General features: G+C 49.9%; 1 protein-coding gene across 1 annotated transcript in view; it reads right to left on the minus strand.

The window, feature by feature from the left end:
• Positions 1–24,737, minus strand: part of KCNK10 (potassium two pore domain channel subfamily K member 10) — a 119,795-nt gene that overhangs the window by 6,061 nt on the left and 88,997 nt on the right. Inside the window, 3 exon segments of the mRNA XM_028506326.2 lie at positions 2–22; positions 1,937–2,079; positions 6,144–6,330. Of these exon segments, the coding sequence (XP_028362127.1) occupies positions 2–22; positions 1,937–2,079; positions 6,144–6,330 (351 nt within the window).

The following is a 24,737-nucleotide window of genomic DNA, read 5'->3' on the forward strand; positions in this document are numbered from 1 at the left end:
AGTGGGCCTTGATTTCCCCCACCTGGCAGGGCACGGGAGAGAGCAAGAGCACACTGAGAAACTCCTCCCTGCGCAGGATGCCCAGTGTCCACTGCCCTAGTGCGTCCCGAGGGGAAGGCTGGCTCCGGGTCACCTGGGGCACAAGCCCAGGGCGAGGGGTGAAACACTGCCTCTGGCCTGGTCTCCCCCGCCCCCTAAACGCCCGTCTCAGACTGGCTCCTGACTGATGAGGCTCAGGGAGGCACAGGTGCTGGAGAACCCAGGGAAGCCTGAGTTTGGAGATGGGGACTGAGGAAAAACTGCACGGAACCCTAGGGGAGAGAGCCGTGTTCTGAGTTGGACAGGCGTGTAGAGTTCCAGTGATGCGTCCGTTCCCTTTTTAACAGCACAGGCCTCGTTCCTCGGACATTACGGGGGCAGTCATGCCTAGCTGATGGGGGTTTTAGTGTCATGTGAGATACAGACATGCACCCAGCTCAGTCCTGGGCACCAAGCAGGTATTCAGAGGCTCCTTTGCCCATTCCCTCTCCTCCCATTGCCTCTCTCTGGGTAGGGTGGCCAACCTGCCCCAGTTAGCCTGGGACTGGCCTGGTTTTAAAAGGGAAAGTCCTGTGTCTTAGGTACCCCCTCCATCCTAGGAAAACTGGGACTCCTGGTCCTCCTGTGTCTGGGCCATGGTGTGGTCTTGTGCTATCAGGCTTATCGTGGCTTAAGGAGCCCCCCCAGAGCACCTAGTAACCAAACTTTCCTGGTCAGGTGCAGGAAAGAGGTGTGCTCAGAGTGAAGGTTATCAAACCTCTGGGTTGTTATTCAGTTGGACAAATAGTACAAGTCCCATGCTTTCCTGTACACAGGAGGAACTCAGAATTTTGCACTGAGGAAAGTCAATATTTATGTTGTTACTTTCTTTGGTGAGAGCTGATTTTCTGCAGGTCAGTTAGCTACCCGGGGAGTCAGACTACATGGAGACTGCACCGCCAGTGTTTTTGTATGCTGGGAAAAGTAACACTGTGCCCAGCCATGAGACGGCAGATTTCTCCACTCAGCAACTTTCTCCTGGCCTTCTATGGAGGATCACTGTATTCTGGGACACGAGCAGGTGCTCTTAAAGAGGCTGCTCCTCTTTTTATTTCTTGGTGGGGTTTTTTAATCCCCTTTCCCTTTTTTTTTTTCACCTTTCATCCCCCTTCCCTTGCCTCCTACTTTCTTCTTTTCCTCTCTTCCTAGAGGAACCATGTGGAGTTTATTTTTTAAACTCACAAAGAATCTATCTTTCCTTCCTAGGCCTTCCTTGTCTTGCCTTGGCGTGGGTTTTCATGCATGTTTACAAGTGGCAGTAAAGGCTGCCGGCTCCTGGGTATAATTATCTCCACAGATCAGACGACCGGGAGGGAATGCAGGTGAAAGGGGCCCCTTGAGTTCACTTCCCACGGCTGGCCACTGCTCCATGACGTCAGTCTCAGGATGGAATCAAGAGAGATTTCATGTGCATTTCCATCCAGACCTCGTGACCTGAAGGACAGGCGTGCTTCCTCTGGCACTTTATGAATTTTCTAAGGCCTCCCCCAACACATTTGCAGGAAAAGGGGCAATCACACACCTCCCTTAAACAGGGTCTACCTCTGTTGACTATTTCTATATGTTTCTTTTCCTTTACATTCCATTTGTAAAACTAAGTTGTTTACTCGTCTTTCCAGGATCCGTGGGCTAGTGATCTGGAATCGTGAGTCACCAGATTTTCTCACCTGGCCTAAAGGACCCGAGAATAACTGCGATTCCATTGCATTTGGCTTTTAGGTACTGAGTCCAAACACGGAAGCCTGTGAGCCCCCCACTTTGTAGGAAGCATTCTGGCCCCCCCGAACAGCGATGGGAAATTGTTGACACGAGTCCGTCTGACCTCAGGAACATGTGTAGAATCGGGAAGGGGTCCTACCTCTTCCTTTGTCTTTTTGGACAGAACCCGTAGCCAATCTCCGATCATACTGAGGACAGCCGCAAAGTAGGCAAGGCCAACAAGGATCCAAAACCACACTAGGGGCTTATACCACTCCCGGTAATTGATGCCAGCATTTCCCCCTGAAAACAACCAAACATTACTTTAGGCAGGATCTAGCATATGGTCTTTGCAGAGCAGGCATATTGCGGTCCGTGTCGTGGAAATGTCACCCCATCACTACCTAACATTCGGCCACTAATCCTGCTGCAAACAAGACATGCTGGGGGGTTGGAAGTCAAGGAAGAGACATGTCCCACCCCTAAAGGAGCCTGGCTTGTGGCCTGACTTCTTTAGACGCTTAACCACTAACCGCAGGGCCCGTGACAAAAGTATATCAGTGACCAACCTGAGCTACCTGGTCTCCACCTGAGGTTGGCAATGAATGGCTTGAGCTAGAGGACAATGGACTGGGCCCAGCTGTCAATTTTTCCTGAAAACTTCTTTAAATGGAATAAAAATAAATGCCATTAAGTCATCCCAAGTGGTTTGAAATGCGTGGGACCGTTTCCTTCCCGAGCGCACATGCATTTCCTAAGAGCTGAGTGTCAAATTAGACTTAATGGCTTTCCTGAGACTTTGATCCGAGTCACAGTGATTGAGTGCTAACTGAGGGCTGGTATGTACATGATGCTAATCCAAAGGGTCAATTAGACTGAGTAATGGGAACCACAGGACCACTCTGGAATGAAAAGAGACCTTCAAGGCCCGCCAGTCCAATCCCTGTATTATAAATAGGGTTACAGGAAAAAAAATCCATCAAACCAAATTGGCCCATTGTCCTGATTGCATTGACTGGCTGTTTCGTTGAAAGGACCAGTTATTTATTCCAAATAATTAGCCTATTTATTCGAGCCTTCCTGCAGGCACGGCCAAAGGTACGTGCAAAGCAGTATCCAAGCCCAGCACCCTCTCCCTAAGAAGTGGGGACATGCCATGAAGTAACTCTGTGAGACCTGCCGCCCAATGAACCAGGCAGGGGGCTGTTTCTAAGACAACTGACATGAGTGACGGATCGGCAATTACGCCATTACACGACGACTGATGACTAGGCCTTCCCACTGGGTCCTGCCTGCAACCTCACCCAGTGCCACTGAGTCCACACGGCACCCTTAGGGGACCCGTGCTGTGCCTACTTCCCAAAGGGGGCAGGGCAGGCGCTGTGGCCTGGATCTCTTCTCAGTGCAACTGAATCCACTTTAAAAAAAATTCAATTACAGTTCACTTTTAGTATTATTTTGTATTGGTTTCAGGTGTAAGGCTTCGTGGTTAGACAATCCTAGACTGTACCAAGTGCTCCCCCAGATACCCAGTGCCCATCTGGCAGCACGCAGTAATATTATCACAGTATTACTGACTATGCTCCCTAAGCTGCCCTTCATGTCCCAGCGACTACTTTGTAAGTACTGATTTGTACTTCTTAATCCTTTCACCTCTGTCTCCCAGGCCCCCAACCCCCTTCGGCTCTGGCAACTCACTTTGCAATGCAGCCCACGAGGTCTCAACAGCTACCGCCATTTCTTAACATTAGAGTTCCAAACATTGCTAAAGGGCCCCATGGCAAGCCCCCTTGGTTTGGTTTAGCTGCCTTTGTTTTCTTCCTTTGGGCAACTCTCCTCCGCAGCTTTCTATAGGGTGCTACTGGAGTTCCTGCAACATTAAGTGGGTTTTGAGGTCCCTTTTGTCTCTGCGCTCGGCCAGAGAACTCTGCAGCTTCGTCCTTGGGGCTGAGAGCCAACACTGACCCCAGCCAGTCACCGTCACCCAACACAGATTGTCACTAGAGGGCGCTAGCAAACAACACATTAATCAGCCCACCCCTGCCTCCCCCTTCAACAGCTGCTAGCCCAGAATTCAAAGCTTTCCGGAGAGCTCCCAGCCAGAGCTGTGAAAGGCTCTAATGGTGTTCACTGTCCTAAAGTGAGTCAGCTACCAAATAAACCAGCACTGCACCTGGTGTGGGGATTGGCGTGTTCCAGTTACACTTCCAGTAGAGTTGCTACTGTGTTAAATCACAGCCATCATCAGCTCTCGTTAATACACCTTTTTAAACGATTGGGTACCTTGCCCTGTCACTCTTAGGGTACTGCCAAAAAAGCTGTGGTAAACTTCCAGTCACTTAAGGCATGCATTCCTCAGAGCAGCCTGTACAAGCCTGGAAGCTGGAGGAGGGCCTGGTCTAACTGCAGTCAGCACTGGGGATGGTAAGAGATCCCTGTCTGCAGACCTCAGGACAAAGGAGAAACGGCTCTGTGATCGGCGGTGAGCTCGGGAATTAACACAGCGCCCGCACCTGTGACTGCGGAGGCCACGCCCTCGCTAGGGAAGTGAAGATGAGGCCCAGGGCTGGTGTGCGCTGCGTGCTCACAGCCCGTGTGCCTAATACAGTTAAATAGAAATCACAGTCATTGTGAGTGTCCCATTCTTGGGGCTGTGCTACTTGTGCCCCGGCGGACTCACAGATTACCAAACTGAATTGAGCCATGTTACGGAGCAGGGGTGTTTACAAGTGTCCTCTGACAGACAGGCCTCTGTGGAGCCCGGGGGTGGCGCAGAGCGCTCTGAGGCAGCCATGCAGCAGTGCAGATCCTGGCGGGGCAGGGGGGGGACTGGGGGGGGGGGTGGCACTTAAAGATGCTTGTGAAAGGGTTCTAGGCTCCAGCTGCCGTTACCGCTTTCACTGGAACCTCAGCCGAGCTGTACCACAGACCAGCCCCAGACAACGCTAAGGGATTAGCTGGACAACCGTCCCTCTTACTTTTCTCAGTCTCTCTGTGCTTCTCCCCAGAGCTTCAGGCCCCTGATAGGGTGGCACCAGGTGACTCGTGCCCCAAGGTGAGTGGCTGCCCAGTGGTTGAACGCTGTGCATAAAGGAAGGCCAGTGGGTCTCAGGCTTTTTATAAACAGTGTGTTGTCACCTCAACTTTGCAATTCTTAGTACTGAATCAATAAGAAGGAAGAAAACATTTAAATGGCTATTTCTACACAGCGGACAGCAATCTTCACCTGTGTGGTTGGAACAGCCACAAGGCCACTGTGCTGGCTGTCTGTACCATAGAATTAATGAGGGGTCGCTCACGCCTTGGGTCAAGCCTCCGTCATCCCCTCCAAAATCTCCTGTTCACCAGATTCCCATGGACCAGGTCCCTGTCCTCATGTGCAGCGTACCCCCACGGACAGGCCAAGGCACACCCACGATCAGGTGCCAAAGGAAGGACAGCTGGCCCAGGGAGTGCAGGCTGCAAACGTTGAGGCTGCTGCTTAACTGGGAACCAGGTCAAGGCCACACACACCAAACGTTTTGAACTTAGGACAGAGGTGTTGGATCAAAGCACCCCTTGGAGCGAAAAAGGATCCACGGACAGTCTGACTCCCGGGAACTCCCCCATTAGGAAGGAGAAGGGTGGCCTCCTCTTCCTCTTCCTGCCTCCCTCTCTCACTCTGGGGAAGTGGTACACTGCAAGAAGCCAGAACTCAGATCTCGCTCAGTGCCCTGTCCCTAGGTGAAAGTGATGTGGTTTCCTTTTGCTTCCATTAACCCAGCCCACTGGTTCTTCTTTTCAAAATGAAGGCTATTGCTTCCACACCCATTCATGCAGAATCCACTGTGCTATATTCCCTTAGGGGGCGGTTCTCTGCTCCCCATTGTCAAGTGAGTCCTAAGCCTCTAGGACATGCCCAGGATGACTTTTTCAGGGACAATGGCCCTTGCCTCGGGGTGCAGCAGGAAGCTTACGCTGCAGATCACTGAGGCTAAACTCTGTGTTTATGTCTCCAGAGTTTCACATTTGCCACTTGCTAATACAGCCTTTATCAATTGATTCAAGGAGGCTTAATATAATTGAGAAGTCCAGAATGCAATGAGACATGCATTTCACTCATGCATAATTCATAGGACGATAAGGATGGTAAGCATCCTGGGGAGGGTGAGGCTGGCTTTCCTCACACAGCGGAAGCCTGAGGCTGTTTAGATCTCAGAGGACCACGGGCTAGAAATGAGCCCGTGCACAGCGGTAGGGACACTGAGCCTTTTCCATTCGCTTCCCCCACAACTCATCTTCTCATGGTTTGGAAAAGCACTGCCAACAAAATATTCCCACCACCCGCGGGGACCCTGGCGACCGTGCGGACCCGGGGTGCTGCTTACCTGCCACATAATCACCAAAGCCCACCGTGGTGAGAGTGACCACCACAAAGTAAATGGACTCCAAGGCTGTCCACCCCTCGATGTATTTGAAAATGACGGCAGGGATTGTCACAAACACGATGCAGCCGGCCAGGATGAACAGGATGGTTGAGATGACCCGGATCTTGGTCTGACTCACTTGCTTTTTCTGGGAACAGCAGGGGAGAAACACAAGTCAGCTTCATCGCCCCGGATCCAGAAGGCAGAGACGCAGGAGAAAATGTATCATGTCGGTGGCTTTCTTTACTGAATCTAGTGGGGTGACACTGGTTAATAAAATTGGACAGGATTCAGGTGTACAGGGTCTAGAATACATCGTCTGTACACTGTGTTGTGTGTTCACCGCCCCAAAGGGTCTCCTTCCATCACCATTTTCCCTCCTGTACCCTCCACTACCTCCCCCGAAACCCCTTTTGTCCCTTTGGTCACCACCACACCGTCATCTGTGTCTATGAGTTTGTTGGTTTGTTTTTTGCTTAATCCACCCTTTTCCACCCAGCCCCCCAATACTGCTCCTCTCTGACCGCTGTCAGTCAGTTCCCTGTATCAGTCTGCTTCTAGTCTGTCTGTTAGTGACTCTCACCCTTTGCGACAGCGTGGACGGACCTGGAGAGCATTGCGCTTGATGAAATAAGCCAGTCAGAGAAGGACAAGCACCCTATGATGTCCCTCACGTGTGGAATCGAATGAACAAAACTGTCAGTGACTTTTAACCTCTCTTTGGTCACGGTCAGGCAGCTCTGTGAGAATCGGGTGGAAGCCGCGGACCCGCCCTAGGAACATTCACATCCAGGTGTTCTCAGGTGTTCTCAGGTGTCCCAGGCACCCAGGCCCCGTGAGGCCTGTTCACGGACCCCACTGAGCTCACGCCTTGACTGTCCTCTGCGCGGCTCCACGGCCACAGCCCACGTGCTGGCCCCACCTCCCCCACTAGTGCAAAGGGGAATTCCCAAGAAGGGCCTGCGGCGCCTGGGTGGGGAGCTCTTTGCACAGGGCCGGAGACAGGACCTCTGCCTAGCTTCCTCTGCGTCACAGGGAATCGGCTGGGGGGAGGGGGGGAATGGCTGGCCTGAAGCAGGCCAGAACATTTGTCTGGAAGGAAAAACCATGGCCACCCCCATCCACATCTGTGACAGACTCTAGGCAAGCATAGGCGAGGTGCCTCCTCACCTCCCTCCCCCAGCCGAGGTTGGGCATCTGTCACCCACTTTTAAACATGCGCGTCTGAGACAGTGCTGCGGTCATCCTTTGTGGGGGCTGTGTCACCCACAGGGGCCAGGACAGGAGTTGCGGTCAGAATGACAGGGCCACTGTCTGAAAGGGGCAGTAGGCGTGTCGGCTCACATCAGCTTCTGAAGGAGTCACCAGTGAAGAGGTAAAAAGGCACTCGGAGTGGGGACTGCACTGGTGTTGGAGTAGAGAAATCACACCAATGGAGGCGAGAGGGGGACAGGAAGCCCCACTGGTTTCCCTTTGAATGCACCCCTGACGACCTCGGCGTTGCCTCCAAGCTGAACGAGCCTTACAGACTCAACGCTCCCAGGATCAGCACTGGAGACCGTCTTCAGGAGACCCTAGTTCCGTAACCTCACCAAACGACGTACTCTCCTACGTGTATCTTTAACGCCAGAGTGCATGGGCCTTTCCACGCCGCCTGGACTGATTTTCTGCAGAAGTGCACCACGTGGAGGGCGGTCGGTGCAGGAAATCCTCACCACGTGGTCTATTTTCTGGTCCTGGCCGTCTGGTGGCTCAGAAAGCAGACGACCTCAGAGCGCAGAGAGACCTTTGCGTCCACAAACCTCATTTACAGACGCAAAAACAGAAGCCGAAAGGCGTTCAGGGACTGGCAGACAATAATGCTGCTAATTGAGGGCAGGGCTGAGAACAGAATTCTGATGTGGTGCAGTCTCAGCCCGGGGAGTAATGAAAGAAGCCCCAGAAAGAGCTTTTCAAGTAATTCAACAATTCGCCAGCTCAGACGATGTTGGCTGCGTTCTCCCCGAACGAGAGAAACCAGACCAACCGCCATGAGGAAGAGGCCACGCTGTCTTCCCTATGGGGACGACGACTGAGAATAAAAAAAACTGTCACCGGGCGATCTGTCCCGAAGCCTCAGTCGCGGCAGTGACAGCCTGGACCAGGTCGCCAAGGACAGACTTCTAAGGTCGGCCCGTGGCCCAGCCATGGAAATGACCGGGTCTCAGAGGCTGGAAGCTTGACTCTGGTCCTGTTTCTCTTCCTCCCGCCCCCCTCGTCCTCCCTGATTTGGAGGGAGAAACAGCGACGCTGCCTCTTCACTGGAAAGCCCCAGGACAAGGGCGGGAAGGGGACGAGGCTGCCCTCCCCGGTGACCGAGCCTCAGAACCAGGCAGGCCCACCTGACGGGGATCCTGAGTCCCAGGCAGAGTCAGTGCGGCCAGGTGGAGAGGGCCACGAAGTGGGAGCGGTTGGGGTGGGGCATATGTGTGTGCTCGCATCTGCATCAGCACGATGCACGCTCCAGGTCCCAGGGTCAGCGTATTCCCTCAGCGCGCATAGGAAACGCTGAAAAACGGCCGCCGTCCCGCTTTACGAAAGGGAGTCATGTACTCTCCCTCCCAGAGGACCCTTGGTGTATAAAGGGAAAACGGAAAAACAGTTCGATCGGTGAGCTTATATGGTCCCTGCCCATCCCCTCAGAAAAGCCATCTGAAAACAAAAGGTATTCGATTGATATTTTTGAAACTGCATATGAAATACTGTTTTTCCTATAAATAAAAGTATCCCGGTAAGATAGACTACCTGAGAACCAGAGGGAATGTGTTACCCGTTCCACGAATTTCCACACTGGATATTACAGGAGGACTTTGGGGGGCAGCTGAACCCCTGTCAGAACCCAGGACCTTAGTCACTATAAGCCTAGATTTGCGTGCAGACATGTGCAAAAATCCAGGGCCCGAATGCAGACCTTCCCAGACCACCCGGCTAATCTGATTACCGGCCGTGAGAACATCATTCCCCACCCCATCTATAAATCGTCCTCCTCAAACACACGGTGAAATTGAAGTGATTTAAATGTTTGTGAGACACTCATCCAGTCACGAGTTAGGAGGCGAAGGCAACTATGCACAGGATGAAGCTGAGGCTGCCGAAGGGGCGTGGCAAGTCCTGGGGGAAGGGTGGGGGAGAGCTGCAGACACTCTCAGGCTCTCTGGGTGGGGGCGGGCCGGGTGGGGGGCAGAGGGAAGGTGGCCCAGGACAGGAGTTGTTTGGTGGCAGAGAGGGAGGTGTGTGACAAAGCCCAGATCCTGGTGTCTTCATTGCATCATCTGTCGGACAGTTTCTCGGCAAGGTAAACTGCAGCACTGCCCGCTGTCCATGCCGACCAGTGTGTCCCTGGGCTGCTCCCTCCGGACACCTTGGGGTGATGCTCAGGGAGGGCTTGGGGAATCCAGTCCCTGAGGCCGTGTGTGTGTGTGTGTGTGTGTGAAATGTGAATACTCATACTTCACTATGAAAGGAAGAGATATGAGTGTAAGGTGTTATCAATATCTGTTATTCTGGATACTCACGGTTTTTGCTGCCATTTAGATTTTTTTTTTAAAAGTTGCCTTAATTGAACTGTCGCTTTCAAAATATAATCACAAACTATCTTATACTTTATCTGGTGATCTTTGGGCGTTTCTTAGCCTCATTAACCACGCAACTAGCCAGTGCCACTCTAAAATGGTGTTTACGGGCCTGGGGTTTAGAGGCAGATTGAGTGCCTGCCTGAGACGCATTCCATCCACTCCAAGAAAGGGCTGAGTGACCACAGGCTAGGGTCTCAACTCCTCTGTGCATCTGCTTCCTCCTCTACAAAGTGGAGAGGAAAGTACCCACCTCACAGGACTATTTGGAAGATTACATCAGGGTGTCAAAGCTCAGTACCTGCTACGTGCTCAATGACTGTTCATGACCGTTTTTGACATAAAAGCTCGAATGTTTCCTTAGATGCAGACTAAAGCCCCAGACTAAAGCCACCCTTGGCTGTTGGGGAGTGTTCCCTCACGGCTGACTCGCGATCATCTTTGTTTAGCTTCAGGAGGTCCCTGTCGGTTGCCCCTCCCTGGATTCACTGTCCCGTATAACTAGCTCATTTTCGATAAGAGAGTCTTCACTGGTTCTTCTACGCTGACTCGAGATCAAGTTATCAGACCGTTTTTAGGTCACAATCCCGAAAGCTTTTTTTTTTTTTATGTGTCTTTCAATTAATTTCCCCCCAGCTCTCAATCGTCCTGAAGCTGCCAAGAATCGCAGATAATGTGTGCGATGCCAGGAACCAGCGGCAGAGGGACCCTGAGAGCCGCTGCTTGGCTCTCGTCGCCCCGCCCCCTGCCCCGCCCCACAACCACCAGCACCACCACGGCCACCACCAGTTAGAGAGCCAAGCTCTGTTTCCACGGTGGGGTTGCTAGGCGAAATCTCATTGCTTATTTACCAGTCAGCAGAGCAGCTAGCAAAAAGCTTTCGGAGAGCCCAGATCTGACTTGAGCTACTGTGTTCTTGGACTGGCAAAACTGTGATCCCAGAAAAGGTGGTTTGAGTCAGTATTTGGGCAGGAGTGATAGGAGCGTTGTGCATATATCTGTCCAAATCTGTCCACTTTGTTGATTGTAATAGATAATGTTTTCTTCCCTTCTCCTTGTGCAAATAGTATTGTGCGAAACTATTTCCTGTGTCTGATGCATAGTAACTGTAGGAATTTTGGAAGAACTCAAAACCTACCTCCTGTAGAGTTCATTTAATATTGTCAAAGTTGTATGTGTGATTATTTCAAAGGGTGAAATAAGCTCCATAGACAGGAGCAGGCGGGGCAGCGCGGGGAGCTCCCTCCGACAAAAGGACGTACGCACTGACGATTCTGGAATGCGGACATGTCTCAGACCCAGGGGCCCAAGCCTCCTGTCCCGTTCTCATTGAGCACAATACCCTGCCTGGGGTCGTGGACTTCCACCACCTTCTTTCAGAGAGCAAGTATCTTCTATTCATCTGCGGACTGTTTCTTGATTTTTACCCCCTCTCCAATGGTCATTTTTTTTTTCACTTTTATGTGCTTTCTTAGCATTCTAAGAATAGCAACCCAAATGGTTGTGTCTGACCGAGAAATTGGGTATTTGTGGTGGTATCTGGCCAAGACACTGGAGACTTTTTATAATAATATACTGCGACAACGATCCTGGGACAGGAGGCAGGCGTGAGGAGCTCCCATTACGTTTCAGTTTAGTTTCATTGAAATGCAGACATATCACCATGGCAATACAATCGAACTGGGAATAATTTCTCATAATGGAAAGACAGTAGGAACTGCCTCACAAAAGAATGGGTTTTATCTTCGCATGTTATGATGTTTTCTACAAAGACTTTTTTTAATATTCTCAACATCACAACAAATACTCATGCAGTTACTGTATAAACTATGAGAAGACTTTTTAAATACCATTAGCCTATAATCTCCATGGCAGAGATACTGTAAACACACATTAGCGAGAATCGTGCAGCGAAATCTCCATGGAGACCATGGAAAATGTCCTTCTCAAAAACTGAATACACAAATGGATTATAACTATACAAAAAAATAATAAAGTTATAGCTGGCCTCCACCTCTGAGCCCCGCTGTGGCATCTCACGGATTATTGGCCGACTCGGTATTTTGCTGGCATCACCACGCAAAGTTTTTGAAAAAGCTTTTCATGTATAAAATTAAATTGGTTTTATCACTGAAATGCCAGGGTTGGTGCACCTGGGGTGGGAAACAATTCAATCCACGAACAATAAAAATTCTCAGCTCCTCTACTCCAGGAACCCCTCAGTTAAAATCTTTGAAAATTTTCTGTTCTAAAAGTCAGCGACTCTTTACATTTGAAAATAATACTCTACTTGAAACACAAGATTTTGCACTCAAAACTCCACCCATCAATTCAGCACATAATTATGAAGAACCTTTTATATGTCAGGGCTGTTCTAATTGCAAGGTACACATACCCATTCAAACACTTCATTTATTGATTTTAGAGAGGAGGGAAGGGAGGGAGAAAAAGGAGGAGAGAAACTTTGATGTGAAAGAGAAACATCGATGGGTTCCCTCTCGCAGGCGCCCCGACCAGGGACTGAACCCACTGACTGAGGCATGTGCCCTGGCTGGGAATGGAACTAGCGGCCCTTCGCTTTGCAGGACGACGCCAAACCAACTGAGCCACGCCGGTCAGGGCAAGGTACACACCATTTTTTTTTAAACAAAACGGGGAAGTTCCCTTGTCATGCACACAAAGCTTGGAGGGCAGGGGCAGGGGGAACGTCAGAGTGTTGTTGGGCCGAAACCCGCTGTGCAGCGCTCTCCACGGTGCCCAGCCCTGGTCCAGGTACTGAAGGCCCGGTGAGCGCCCAGTGACATAGCCCTGATTGAAAACATCCCCCGGGAGAGAAGGAAGGGGCATTCTTGCAGCTCTGGTATGTAGAATACACACACATGTTAAGTGCAAGGGATGAGCCTTGGAGCTTTGGCAGGTACGCCTTCAGAAAATGTATCACATAAGCAACCCTCTGAACCCCCTTCTTTGCTTGGATGCAAGACTGAGACCTCCGCCCAGTGCAGAAGCTGAAGGGTGCCCACTGCTCATGTCCTCAGCCGCCCCGCCGCAGGGGCGCAAGCATGCCACCCAGGCTCCCCCAACCGTGGGGACATAAGTCAGGCCTACCCCCGACAGCAGTGAGGCAGACATGACGGACTTGGTCTTGGAGTAGTCATCTGGTGGTTTTCTGTGTGTTTTCTTCTACCCGTGTCCTCTCTCTCTGGCATCCCAAGGACTGTTTCTAAGTGGGCTAGAGATTCTCAGAGGCACACCTGCAGAACCAGTTTCCTGGCCCAGAGACTAGATTAAGACTGGGCTAGGGTTGGAGACAGAGAGGAGGCAGGAAAGCCACTCCTCCTGGGGAGGAAGGAAGAAAGTGTGGGAGGAACTGCATCTTAGGGTCTTCCTTCCAAGTAGGACCAGCAGAACCTCCAGCCGAGAGGACCAGAGGGTTAAGAAGGAGGGATTCGATGCTGAGCTTTGTTTTCATGAGCACCGACTGCTTCACCACCTGTGCACGGCCCACCTGTTTGAAGTCCTGGATCCGCCCAGGTCTCGGGAACAGAGAGTAAGAGACTTGGACACTGAGCAGGGTGGGGACCTGGAGGGGGGACCGTTCCCCGAATCAAGCTAGAACTGAACAGCATCAGGTAGTAGGTTTCGTGGAGGTGGGGGAGGTGCAGGAAGAAGTGGACGTGCCATGGGTGATCTAAAGAAGCAGGTACCGTGTGGAATCCATTCCAGGGCTGGTGGCCAAGTAGTGGCATTCTATTCCTTTCCTAGGGGCAGTCACAAGGGTGGTGCTAACAGCTACATGCAGGGCCCAGAATCAGTGGGGTCAGCGGGGCCAGCTGCCTCTGCGCCAGGCACACAGCAGCGGCTTCATCTAAGACCAGTCTGTGGCATGATTTGGGTCATTGTTCATAGCTGGATTCTTTCCAAGTCAGGGTCTCCAACAATCCCAATGGTAACTGTCCAATACCCTTCTTTAAAAGCTTTCTTTTCTGCTTAAACCTCCATAGTTGGTTGCTCTTGATTCAGCTAAGCTGCCTACCCACAACTGTGTCTCCTGGAGGTCAGGGTAAGCTGAATTCAGCCCCTGGGAGGCAGGTCAGGGTCACGACCACATCGTGACCAGCCAGAAATTCGGCTCTACAATCAGCTAGAACTGTAATCAGATCTGATTTAACTGCTTTAACATCTCTGATATTTCTAAAGCTTTGGGGGGAGGGGGGAATGTCTTATCAAAAACTGACAGCTTGCTTTGGCTGTGATGTGGAAGGAGCTGGACCCATTGCTGGGGTGGGCATGGCAGGTAGAGCAGTGCCAGCCTCCTGTCCTGGGGCCAGCAGGGCAGCAGCGAACACTGACAGAGGCAGAGGGCTCCTGCCACCTGCAGAAGGGGATCAGCAGCCAGTGGAACACTGCCCAGAGAAGCCAGTGGTTAGAGTGGAGGTTGGCGATCCAGTGGAGGTGACAGGGAACACAAGCTGTGGCCAGGACAGACGTGGGCGACACCCCTCCAAATACTAGAGGGCAGGGGACCTCAGGAGAGGAGAGCCAGAGAAGGGCCTGTCGCAGGGTCAGGGGAGCAGCACGTATGTGAGCTAAAAATGGATGCAAAGAGAGAAGATTTCAAGGTACAATTATTAACATGTTCATGGCGGGTCACTTTGGATGATGGATCTCTTTGGAGGATAGACTTTTGTGAGATTTTGTTTCATTGTACTGTCCTGTGTTTTTCAGAGTCTCTGCAGTGACCGCATATTCTCTTTGTAATCTTTTCACAAAGAGGAAAGGAAAAGGAGGAGGCATGGGAGAGAATGCAAGGCAGAGGAATAAGGAGGAAAAGGGAGAAAGAGAAAAACTACGACCATGCTCACGGACCCCACATAGTTCCCTCGAGAAACAGCACAGCGCCCTTGAAAATCATCCAATCCGCCTTCCTTTCTTTGGGAAAGGGATGCCGACCATGCCCTTGAGGGAAAGCTGGAAGAAGGAGCGTAGATACTCCCCACGGTAAAGCAAGAGAGATGGGCCTGTCTGGGCCTTCGGAATCCCAGGGACCTCTGCCAAGGCGGTGGTGGGAGCCAGGAGGAAGCCCTGGCCCAATTCAGTCACTGTACCCTGCTCGTTGCCCGATCCACCTCCTCTGCCCCCAGAACTCTGCAACCCCTGCCCGCGCAAAAGCACTAGGGGGCCCTGCTGTTGGCAAGCACTTGCCTTCCCTCTCCGTCTGCATAATGCCAGTGGTTTCTGCACCTCACTCTCTGAAGGGACTGGATCGCTTACTGCTGCCCCAATACAGCACCATTCCGCGCTTCTGTGCCTTTCTTAAGGCTGTCCCTGTCTGCTTGTCCAACTCCTGTTTGTTCCTCCAAACGCAAAACACAACATTGCCTCCTGCAGGAAGCCCTCCAGCCTTCTGGTGAGAGCCACGGTGTCCTCTGCCCTGGTTGTCTCTATGCCCACGTGTGTTCTCCTCTCAAAGGAGCCCCCTCATCCTGAACTGCCGTCTACCTGTGAGTGTGTCTTCCCCGTCTTTGTATCCTGCGTGCCCCGCGTGGTGCATTTTTCCACACCTGCTCCCTCTTTTTTAGCACCTAGAGCAAACGTGAGAGTAATTGGTGAAGGCAAACCATTTGATGAAGAAAATAAAATCATTCATCCAGCAAGAGCTAAGCTGTCAGGATTTTATAATGTGGAAAACTGTAAGAGCACACAGGCCGGAGAGGCACCAGGACAGACAGACACGCATGCGCATCACAACCTGTATTGGTGGGATTGAATATTAACACCACAGGAACCGAGTCAAGGGGAGAGTGTTGACTATTTGAAGATGGTCATTGACACAGAATAGAAATTACATATGCATATTTCGGAAAGTTATACTGGAGCTCCTGAAAGCTGTCTTTTTTTTTTTTTTTTTGTAACCGAATTTAGAGTATAAACCCCCGGGAAGTGACTGGTACATCTGTGAGGATGTTTGTGGTTGTCACACAATTGAAGGGATACTCTTGGCAAGTAGCGGGCAGGGGCATTTCCTATAAGGCAAGAATTAGTGTCACCCTGGCTGGTGTAGCTCAGTGGATGGAGCACGGGCTGCAAACCGAAGTGTCGTAGGTTCGATTCCCAGCCAGGATACGTTCCTGGGTTGCAGGCCATAACCCCCAGCAACCACACATTGATGTTTCTCTCTCTCTCTCTCTCTCTCTCTCTCTCTCTCCTCCCTCCCTTCTCTCTCTATAAATAAATAAATAAATAAATAAACTTTAAAAAAAAGAATTAGTGTCACAAATCAGCACATCATCCCAAATTTAGCGTGAGTTTTAATGTCCCAACAAAAACAATTTATGTTTACAATTACCCAAGCCGAGACCTCCCTTTTACATATAAATGTACACACACACATTACTTTTTGCAGTCTTTCAATATAGGCTGAATTTTACAAGGATATGATTCCAATGTAAACTTGCAAGGAGGCTGAATTTTGAGTAGTTGCCAAAAATGGCTCTCCATTTTCATAAACCAGCTCACTGACAGGCAAATCCCTGGTGGCATCTCATTCACTGATACGGCGCACTTGAACCCGCGTGCATTTAGAGCTACAACATTCCACATATAGATGCAGAAGTCCCAGCGCTTCAGTAGGTCCCCTGGGGTTTCATAACCAAGCACCTATTACCGAACCATGTATTATTTATTCTAAACGACCTTCCTTCTATTTCTCCTGCATATTGTAGCTAGAACATAATATCGAATTTTTCAAAGGTAGATGTTGTAGGCATGTTGCACTATCTAATATAAAATTCATTTCAAGGTGGTAAAAGAGCATTAATAAGTATTTGCTATAAAGGGGGTGCTGGTATTACAGGGCTGAGAACCACTAGATAAAATTAAACTGGGCATTGCATTTATGGAGCTTCTGGAAGTTTGGTTGTTTTCTCTTTTTATGATCCTGTTCAGAAGTCTATGGAATTACACTTGCAGGTATCACCTGATAAGGTGAGGGCCCGTGTGCGGAGAAGGACCACACGCAATAATCATCCTCAGGGGACAGCTCCCCTACCGAAAAGCCCTTTCATCAAAATAATTGCATTTCAGAGGTTAAGACTGTTTTGCTTCCCATTGACATTTATTTGCATTCAGTACTATTTTTGATTTCAAAGTCCTTTTCTACATCAACATATACGAGGTCATATCCAGCAATGCTCATTCATTCATTCATTCACCAGGTCTGGGCGCCATTCACCAGGTCCCTGTACTGGAGATGGTGCTGGCCAGGCAGACAGGGCCGACCCCCATGGAGCTTTTAGGCTGATGGGCACAGCAGGCATCTGACATATAACTCCAATCGGAAAGGTGAGTGGTATTCTGGGGATGAACAGGGCGCTGACCTCAGTGAGGGGTCAGAAAACCTCCCTGAGGGGCTGACACTCACCCCGAGAGCAGGAGGAGGGTGGGGACTGTCGGAAGCCCCGTGACTATCGCGTGCAGAAGTCTGGAAGTGGGAGGGCACGGCGCGCTCAGTGCAAACACACAGGCCCTTTGACTTTGCCCCAAGGAAACAGATTCCTCCCCAATTGTGACCCTCCAGCCTCTTACTCCGAGAAAGAATGCTAACTGCTAAAAACATAAATTTTCAGTCAATATGAACTTCCCACAAAATCTGGTTCGTGGGCTCATTTTTTGTTGTTTCTCCGATCATAAGAGAGAACTGAATTCAAGACACTTTTAGAAATGCTATTACAACTGAACACATGGGATCATTTTTTTTTTAATAAGAAAGATGACAAGCAACATGCCCATTTTCTAGGAAGGGAAGAATCTCTTCAAACGCTCAAGCTCCCCAGGAGAGGCCCCCAGAAGCAGGTGTCACTTGTTTACGTGACCATCTGGACAGTCCTCTCCCTTCTCTCCTGGGGAGGAGAGGCTCACAAAGCTCCACAGGACGGGTGGCAGAGAAACACACCTAGTAGAAACACAGAACCCAAGGGCTAAGGACAACTGAGACGTTCTTAAAGAGAAGCAGAGCAAGAAGCAAAGAGCAAGGGTGGGGGGAGCCGAAGAGAAAGTGGTAATAACACTGCAGGAACACCATATGGCCTCTATATGTCATGCATTTCATTATGAGTGTTGATATTTGCTTTCTGTGAGCTTTGCTGCCAACGCTGTTACAGTAACTCAGTCAAATTCACTTTTTAAAAAATCTCAAAGAAGCTTTTGGTATTCCAACCTTAAAATCATACATAGATTCCTTTCCTTTTATAAACTGCATATATATATATATATATATATATATATATATATATATGCCTGTTTCTAACTCTTCAAACTAAACTGCAAAGCAGTGTTAAATTAGAAGGAAAAGTCCTGATAACTGATAGGACACGCCCAGCACATGGGTCTGTACCAACTCAGCAGTTAAAGGGGACCTGGGAGGGGGTGCGGACAGGTAGACAGACAAATATTAATAACAATGTAACACGAGTCCTTTAAACCATTCCCCAAGCTCACGTAGAATGATTTTTTAATTATTTTATTGTCGTTCAATAACAGTTGTCTCTATTTTCCCCCTACCACTCACTGCCCCCCACCCCAGGCATCTCCCACCTTCCTCCCCTGCTTCCACCCCACCTTGGTTTTGTCCATGTGTCCTTTATAGTTGTTCCTGAAAACCCTTCCCTCCTTCCCCCCATTATCCCCTCCCACCTCCCCTCTGGTGACTGTCAGATTGTTTGTAATTTCAGTGTCTCTGGTAATATTTTGCTTGCTTGTTTGTTTTGTTGATTAGGTTCCAGTTAAAGGTGAGATCATATGGTATTTATCCCTCACCGCCTGGCTTATTTTACTTAGCATAATGCTGATGGTTGATGTTTACAGTGAAATTCATTTCTGCCGAGGAACGGAAGAAACTAACCCAGGGGACATTGCTCCGTCTAACTGGCACCCACGTGGCAAGAATGCGGCATCTAAACACAAGTGCAGCGAAACTCTCTTTTAAGGGTCCCTTTTGACAGTGGAGGACCAGTCAGCTTTGGGGAAGAAAGTCTAGGAACACTTTGATGTTTTATAAAAGTATGAACTCTGTGTCCACAGGGGAAGCTGGCTCATGTGTTCAAGATCTAGTCAGAGCACCCACAAGCATGTAGCTAAAATAAATTCTTTCTCGTTCTCTGATTTCCCTTTCACTAGAATCTATGTCTGAAGCAGAATATCGTGGTCCCGTCTGCATAAACAGCTGCGGCCCATGTAGTACAGCCAAGGAAGCGGAGCACAACCTCTCCCTCCGCACAGACAGAGGTACTCTCAGGACCCTCTGTGTTCTTTCTGGCTAAGTTATGGCCAACGCAGCTTTTCCTCCTAGGGCGACGACTGGTGATGGGAATTGAGTCCCGGCCCCAAGCCCTACCACCCAGCAGGTAGGACCGGGGGCGGCGTCAACAAGCATCTCTTCTTCACTCAGGCTTGTTGGGGGTGCCCCACAGACTATACACGCTGGGGGTGTGGAAAGGAACCTAGTTCATCCCTCTCTCATCTCCAGTGAATCAATAACCAATTAAGCATTCACCGAACACCTCCAAAGCGCTTAGCACTAGGCAGAGAGATGGAAAAGATATGGTGGCCCTCACCTTCAAGGCCCTCATGCTTTACTTAAAGAGAACACTCCACTCATCAGCAACATAAGACAGGCGCATCAAAGAAGATGGGATCAAACACACAAGCTGGAATTCGCAAGTCCCTCCTCTGAGCTTCCCTAGCTGACAGTGTGCCTGTCACAACGGTGTTTAACATTCATTGAGCGCTGACGGTAATCCTAGGCATTGCTCTCATGCATCAGCCAAGCACCGAAAGACGTGGCTACAGATTTTACCCCCATTTTTCAAACCAGGAAACTGAGGCGCAGCCCGAGGTCACATGGCTCAGGCACTGAGGCAGTGTGACCTCAGAGGCTGCCTGCCCCAGCCCCGGTCTCATCAGGGACATTGGTCTTTACGCATGCCTATTTCCTGCTCAGGTGAAAAGACTGTCTCTTGTTTATTGCCCCGAATCCCACAGTGTTGCAATCACAGAAGGCGTTATTTGATAATTGCTTCTTAAATTGATCTGGGAAGAGGTGTGAAGGAGAAGTGATGGATCATTACGAGGTAAATAAAGGGACTGCGGAGCAGTGGCAAGGCAAGGTGGAGACAGATGTCCCCAGCACGCAGAGGCCCAAGGTGGCCTGGCATCAGGCCGCCCTCCCTCCCAGGAGCTCTGCTGTGGGGCCAGAGCTGGGGAAGCAGCAGGATGGGGATGAGCAGAGGACACAGTTGGAGGTGAGAACAGGCAGAGAGGCAGGTGCCAGAGGGAGGCAAAGCACAGAGCCCCACCTCTTGCTTTTCCTGCCAAGGTAACAGAGTAGTAGCCGCTGGAGCAGCCAAAATTTAAGGAGCAATCAAAGAAAAAAGTCAGCAAATGCTGTTTTTTAGGACCCATAGACGTTGAAGAAGAAAATAACAAGTGTTGGTGAGGCCGTGGAGAAATTGGAGCCCTTGAGCATCGCTGGTGGAAACGGAAAATAGCGCAGTGCTGTGGAAGGCAGTATGGCAGCTCCCCAAAAAACTAAATATAGAACCACCATATGGTCCAGCAATTCCACTTCTAGGTACACACCCAAAAGAACTGAAAGCTAGGACTTGAACAGGTGCTTGTGCACCCATGCTCACAGCAGCATTCCTCACAGCAGCCAAAAGGTGAAGCAACCCAGGGTCCACCGACGGAGAAACGGACAAACGAAGCGCAGCAGATACGTGGAGTGGAATATTATGTAGCCTTAAAAAGGAAGGACATTCTGACATGGGCCACAACCCGAATGAGTCCTAAAGACATTACGCTAAGGGAAACAAGGCAGACACAAAAGAACAAACACACAGTCTGATCCCATTTGGGTGAAGCATCTAGAGCACTCATAGTCGGACAGACAGAAGGTAGGACAGAGATTGGGGAGGAGGGGCAGGGGGAGTATGAGAAGTTGTCACTTAATGGGCACAGACCGTCTGCTGGGGAAGATCAAAAAGCTCTGGAGGTGGAAGGTGATGACATTGGCACGACAAGGTAAATTGACTCGATGCCACTAAACCATATATTTTAAAGCAGCTAAAATGTAAATTTTATGTTATGTATATTTTACCTCAATAAAAAAAAAACAACAGGCCCAAAGAAAAAGCTGAAGCAGGCTCAACAGTATCCCACCAGCCCCTGGGGCTGCCTTACAGGAGAACCTCTTGGAAGCTATGTGACTACGGCCAGGACAGAAATGCTCATTCCGTGGGCGCAAGAGCCCCCCAAACGACGCGGAAACAGGGCTGATTTGGAAAGCCAGCGTTCCGCGCTGTCCCTTTGTACTCAGCTTTCCTGAGTATGGGAATCCTTTTTGAACATTAAGAAAGAAATCCCTCAAATCCCCACAGAACAATAGAGCCTTTGGTACCCACTGGCTGTGAAAACCAGTCAAGGAAAAAAGATACCATGAACTCAGAAATCACCTTGTAAAGTGAATTTAGATGATGACAACCGCCACAACATACATTTGGAAAAGGGCAGTACGTGTGTGAGGGAGACGTACTGTTTATTCTGTCTACCAGCAATGCTGGACGCACAAAAGGATCCTTGGACCCTTTGAAATGGCACTTACAGCCCCTGGGGACCCCCTCCCCCAGAGGAGGAACCATAGCTCCGTCCTCACAAGACGCTAAAACTCAGCAGTGCACTCCAAGACACAGGTCAAAACCATCAGGTCAGAAATGCTGTGATTCACACATGCAGCTAACTCTTCTCGGAAAATAAGAGGCAAAGCACTTTTTCCCAGAAACACAAAGTGTGTTTTCTCTGACACGAAAGCACATTCCCTAGGCTGGATTCAACGCACACAGCCCTTCCTTGTCCAAAGCCATCAGCGCCTGCCCAGCAGCGGGACCACGCTATGCCCGGCAGGCTGGCACCCCCCCCCAGGGAGCTGTCTCTTTGGGGTAAAAGGTCCCCAAAACTTACATGCCCCTCAGTAACGACGCGCTCTAAACATTTTGCCTTTCCTGGAGTGAAAAGTTCTAAAAAGTTTCCTAAAGCTGCTTTTTATGAATAACGACTGACATAACAGCCGTTCAGAAACGTGCCACCCACGTGACAAGCCATAGCTCGCACACCCAGCTCCGCGGAGGGCTGACTCAGTCCCACGGGGCCTCGCGCACGTGTCGGGAACCCAGGTTTCTGGAAGCTACATCAGAATGGTTTATTACTTGCTGGCTCACAAAAGCAGCATGAGGCTAGATGCAAAAGGAAAAAAGTTGGGTTTTTTTCCCCACATTCACAAATGTAATTATTTTTAGAGTTCTATAAAAGGGCAAAGGGTTATTATTCAATGAGATCAGTGTGCCCGGCAGACAACCCAAACTAGCCTGTGGACATGGGTGACGAGGGTGAACATGGGAAACCCTCCGTGTATTACACTGATTTTATGATGCTTATAAAAATGAATGCCTGTAAAAGTCTTACATTAAATTAGCAACTCAGAGGTACCTGGAAGCTTTAGAAACAGGTCACCGCGTAGGAGAGCTAAAGCATCTCTGGACTTGCAGTGCCCGACATGCAAAGGCACAAAGGGTTTGCATTAATAAAACCCATGGGATCGTCTCTTCAACGGGCACAGCCTAGCCGATGATGAACACAAACGTACCCCAGAGACTCACCTCAACTGCACGACAGTTCGAGAGGACCTTTCCTCCACCCCTTTCCTGGAGTTTAGGACTGACCTTCAGTCCCCAGTGGGGATTCAAGCCCTGGTGTCGGCACACCTGAAACCCCAGGTTCTCGAACGCAGCCTCACTGAAGTGCTGGGGGGATTGGCAGGAGCCCAGAAAGAGAAGTGCGCTTTCTGAGGGCCAGACCAGCTGCCTCGGCTGCTCCCCACAGGCTCAAGCCTGAGCTGAGTCTCCTCTTACTGTGCAGCACTGAGTGGTTTGTACGAGGTGTACAGAGAGAAGAGGAATAAGAGAGAATTTCGTCTGCCCAGCTACTTCTCTCCCAGAGGTGGGTCCAAACGAGTCAGCCATCGGGACAGTGCCAGCCCCTGTTATAAGCCCCCCTTCCCATCCGTCACACGGTGGACATGAGCAAGGAGGCATTTACATCCTAGGTGAATCTCCCGGAGTAGAGAACACCACGAAGGAGATGTTTGCTGACAGTGAGTCGGCACTGGGGAGGTAGGGCAGGTGTACAGAAAAGAATCAGAGGCTACGGTCCAATTCAAAGGATCAACAGATGAACTAAAGTTGGAAACCCCTCTGAAAGCACACACAGGGCCAGTATTAACTTTTTCTCAGTTGCCCATCTTTACCTGTCCCCAGGCCACACTAACCTTCCACGAAGATTCTTCGGAACCATCTGATGCTACCACCCTGGCCTTATGAGGAAAGAAGGGAGGAAGCATGGTGGGAAGACTCGGTGTATGCACGCACACTGGAGCGTGGCGATCCGGTCTGAAATCCTTGCTCTGTCCCTTATGGGCTCGGTGACCTTGGGCAGATCACCAAACCAGCGTGAACATCCTGATCTCATCAAATGAAGAAGGCAAAATATTCTTTTCAAGAGGGCTGTACAACTTACTCTAGGCAAAGCCCACAACCAGTGTCTGGCATAGAGTAAAACATCCAAACAGATTTGCATCTTATCACTAACTTTGCGACTGAGGTGCCATAGTAGTCCGTCTGACCTCAGTCAAATGCTATTGGACAAGTGACAAATCCAGGCCTCCCTACAAAGGTCACTACATACAGAAGTTCACAAGTGACTTCCCAGAAGTTTAACAGATTCCCAGAAGTTACCTGTGATCAAAGTTTGCCGGAAAGAGAGAGACTGTTAAAGCTACCATAAAAACGTCTAAATGATGAACACCGTCCAGCAGTATTTTAAGCGGTTATATTTTAGGCAGAGTTTATAGCTTTACTGTTTATAGAAAAGAGGGAAGATGCATTTTAAAGGCCATTAAGACCTACTACAGTGATCTCAGACGGCAACGGGAAACACCGAAAGGACGCTGGCCAGGTATCAAAGATGAGCTGAGGAGGAGGCAGAATCATACCGAGTCAGCTGAAGTCGGGGCTAAGATTGTCTGCCTGCTGAAGAATAAAAGCAGAACAATCTGTCTGGACATTTTCATTGAGTCAAGTCCCCAGACACTTTCCCTTATTGGTGAAAAGTGATCTTATTCCCAGAGTATGACATCTCTAAAGCCCACTGTAAGGTCCCATGTGAGACAGGAGAGGTCTGAGCAGGAACGGCACCGGCCTTGAAGAACTGGTTCAGACCTTTGGTAGAGACACCAGAACCCATGTGAAGACTCAGCCAGGAGACCAGAGCATGACCTCCGAACCTGTGGGGCAACCGACCCCTTCTATCCCAGCACGGTTGTGGTTATGCACCAGAACAATTTTGTCCTCAAGGGGACACTTTGTAATGACTGGAGACATTTTCAGCAGACATAACTCCAGGCCTGATGACACTTGGAGTAGATACTCAGTGAGTAGAGGACAAGGGATGCTTCAAAACACCCCACAGTCACAGGACAGTCATTCAGCCTAACGCATCATTAGGACAGACGATGGGCCACCCTGCATTAGAGGAAGGGAGAAAAGAAGGGACCGTCACAGGCAAACTGTGTCATGGGCTGCCAGTCAGAGATGTCACGTAGTCTGTTCCTCAGATGTCGTTTATGTGGCCCGTTCCAGTCCACGTCCAGACCTACCACTAGAGCTAGACGATGCCCTTGAACTAATTTAGAAAAGACTTGGTTGATAAAGGTTTAAAAATATTTGCCTTCTTTGCATTTTAAAACAATTACCTCCCACCCTGTCTAGTCCCTTAGGGAAAAATAAGGAAGCAATGGTTCAGGTTGAAACCAGAGTCTCTGTTCTGATCAAAATAA

The sequence above is a fragment of the Phyllostomus discolor genome, chromosome 1, assembly GCF_004126475.2.
Source record: "Phyllostomus discolor isolate MPI-MPIP mPhyDis1 chromosome 1, mPhyDis1.pri.v3, whole genome shotgun sequence".
Taxonomy (NCBI): Eukaryota; Metazoa; Chordata; class Mammalia; order Chiroptera; family Phyllostomidae; genus Phyllostomus; species Phyllostomus discolor.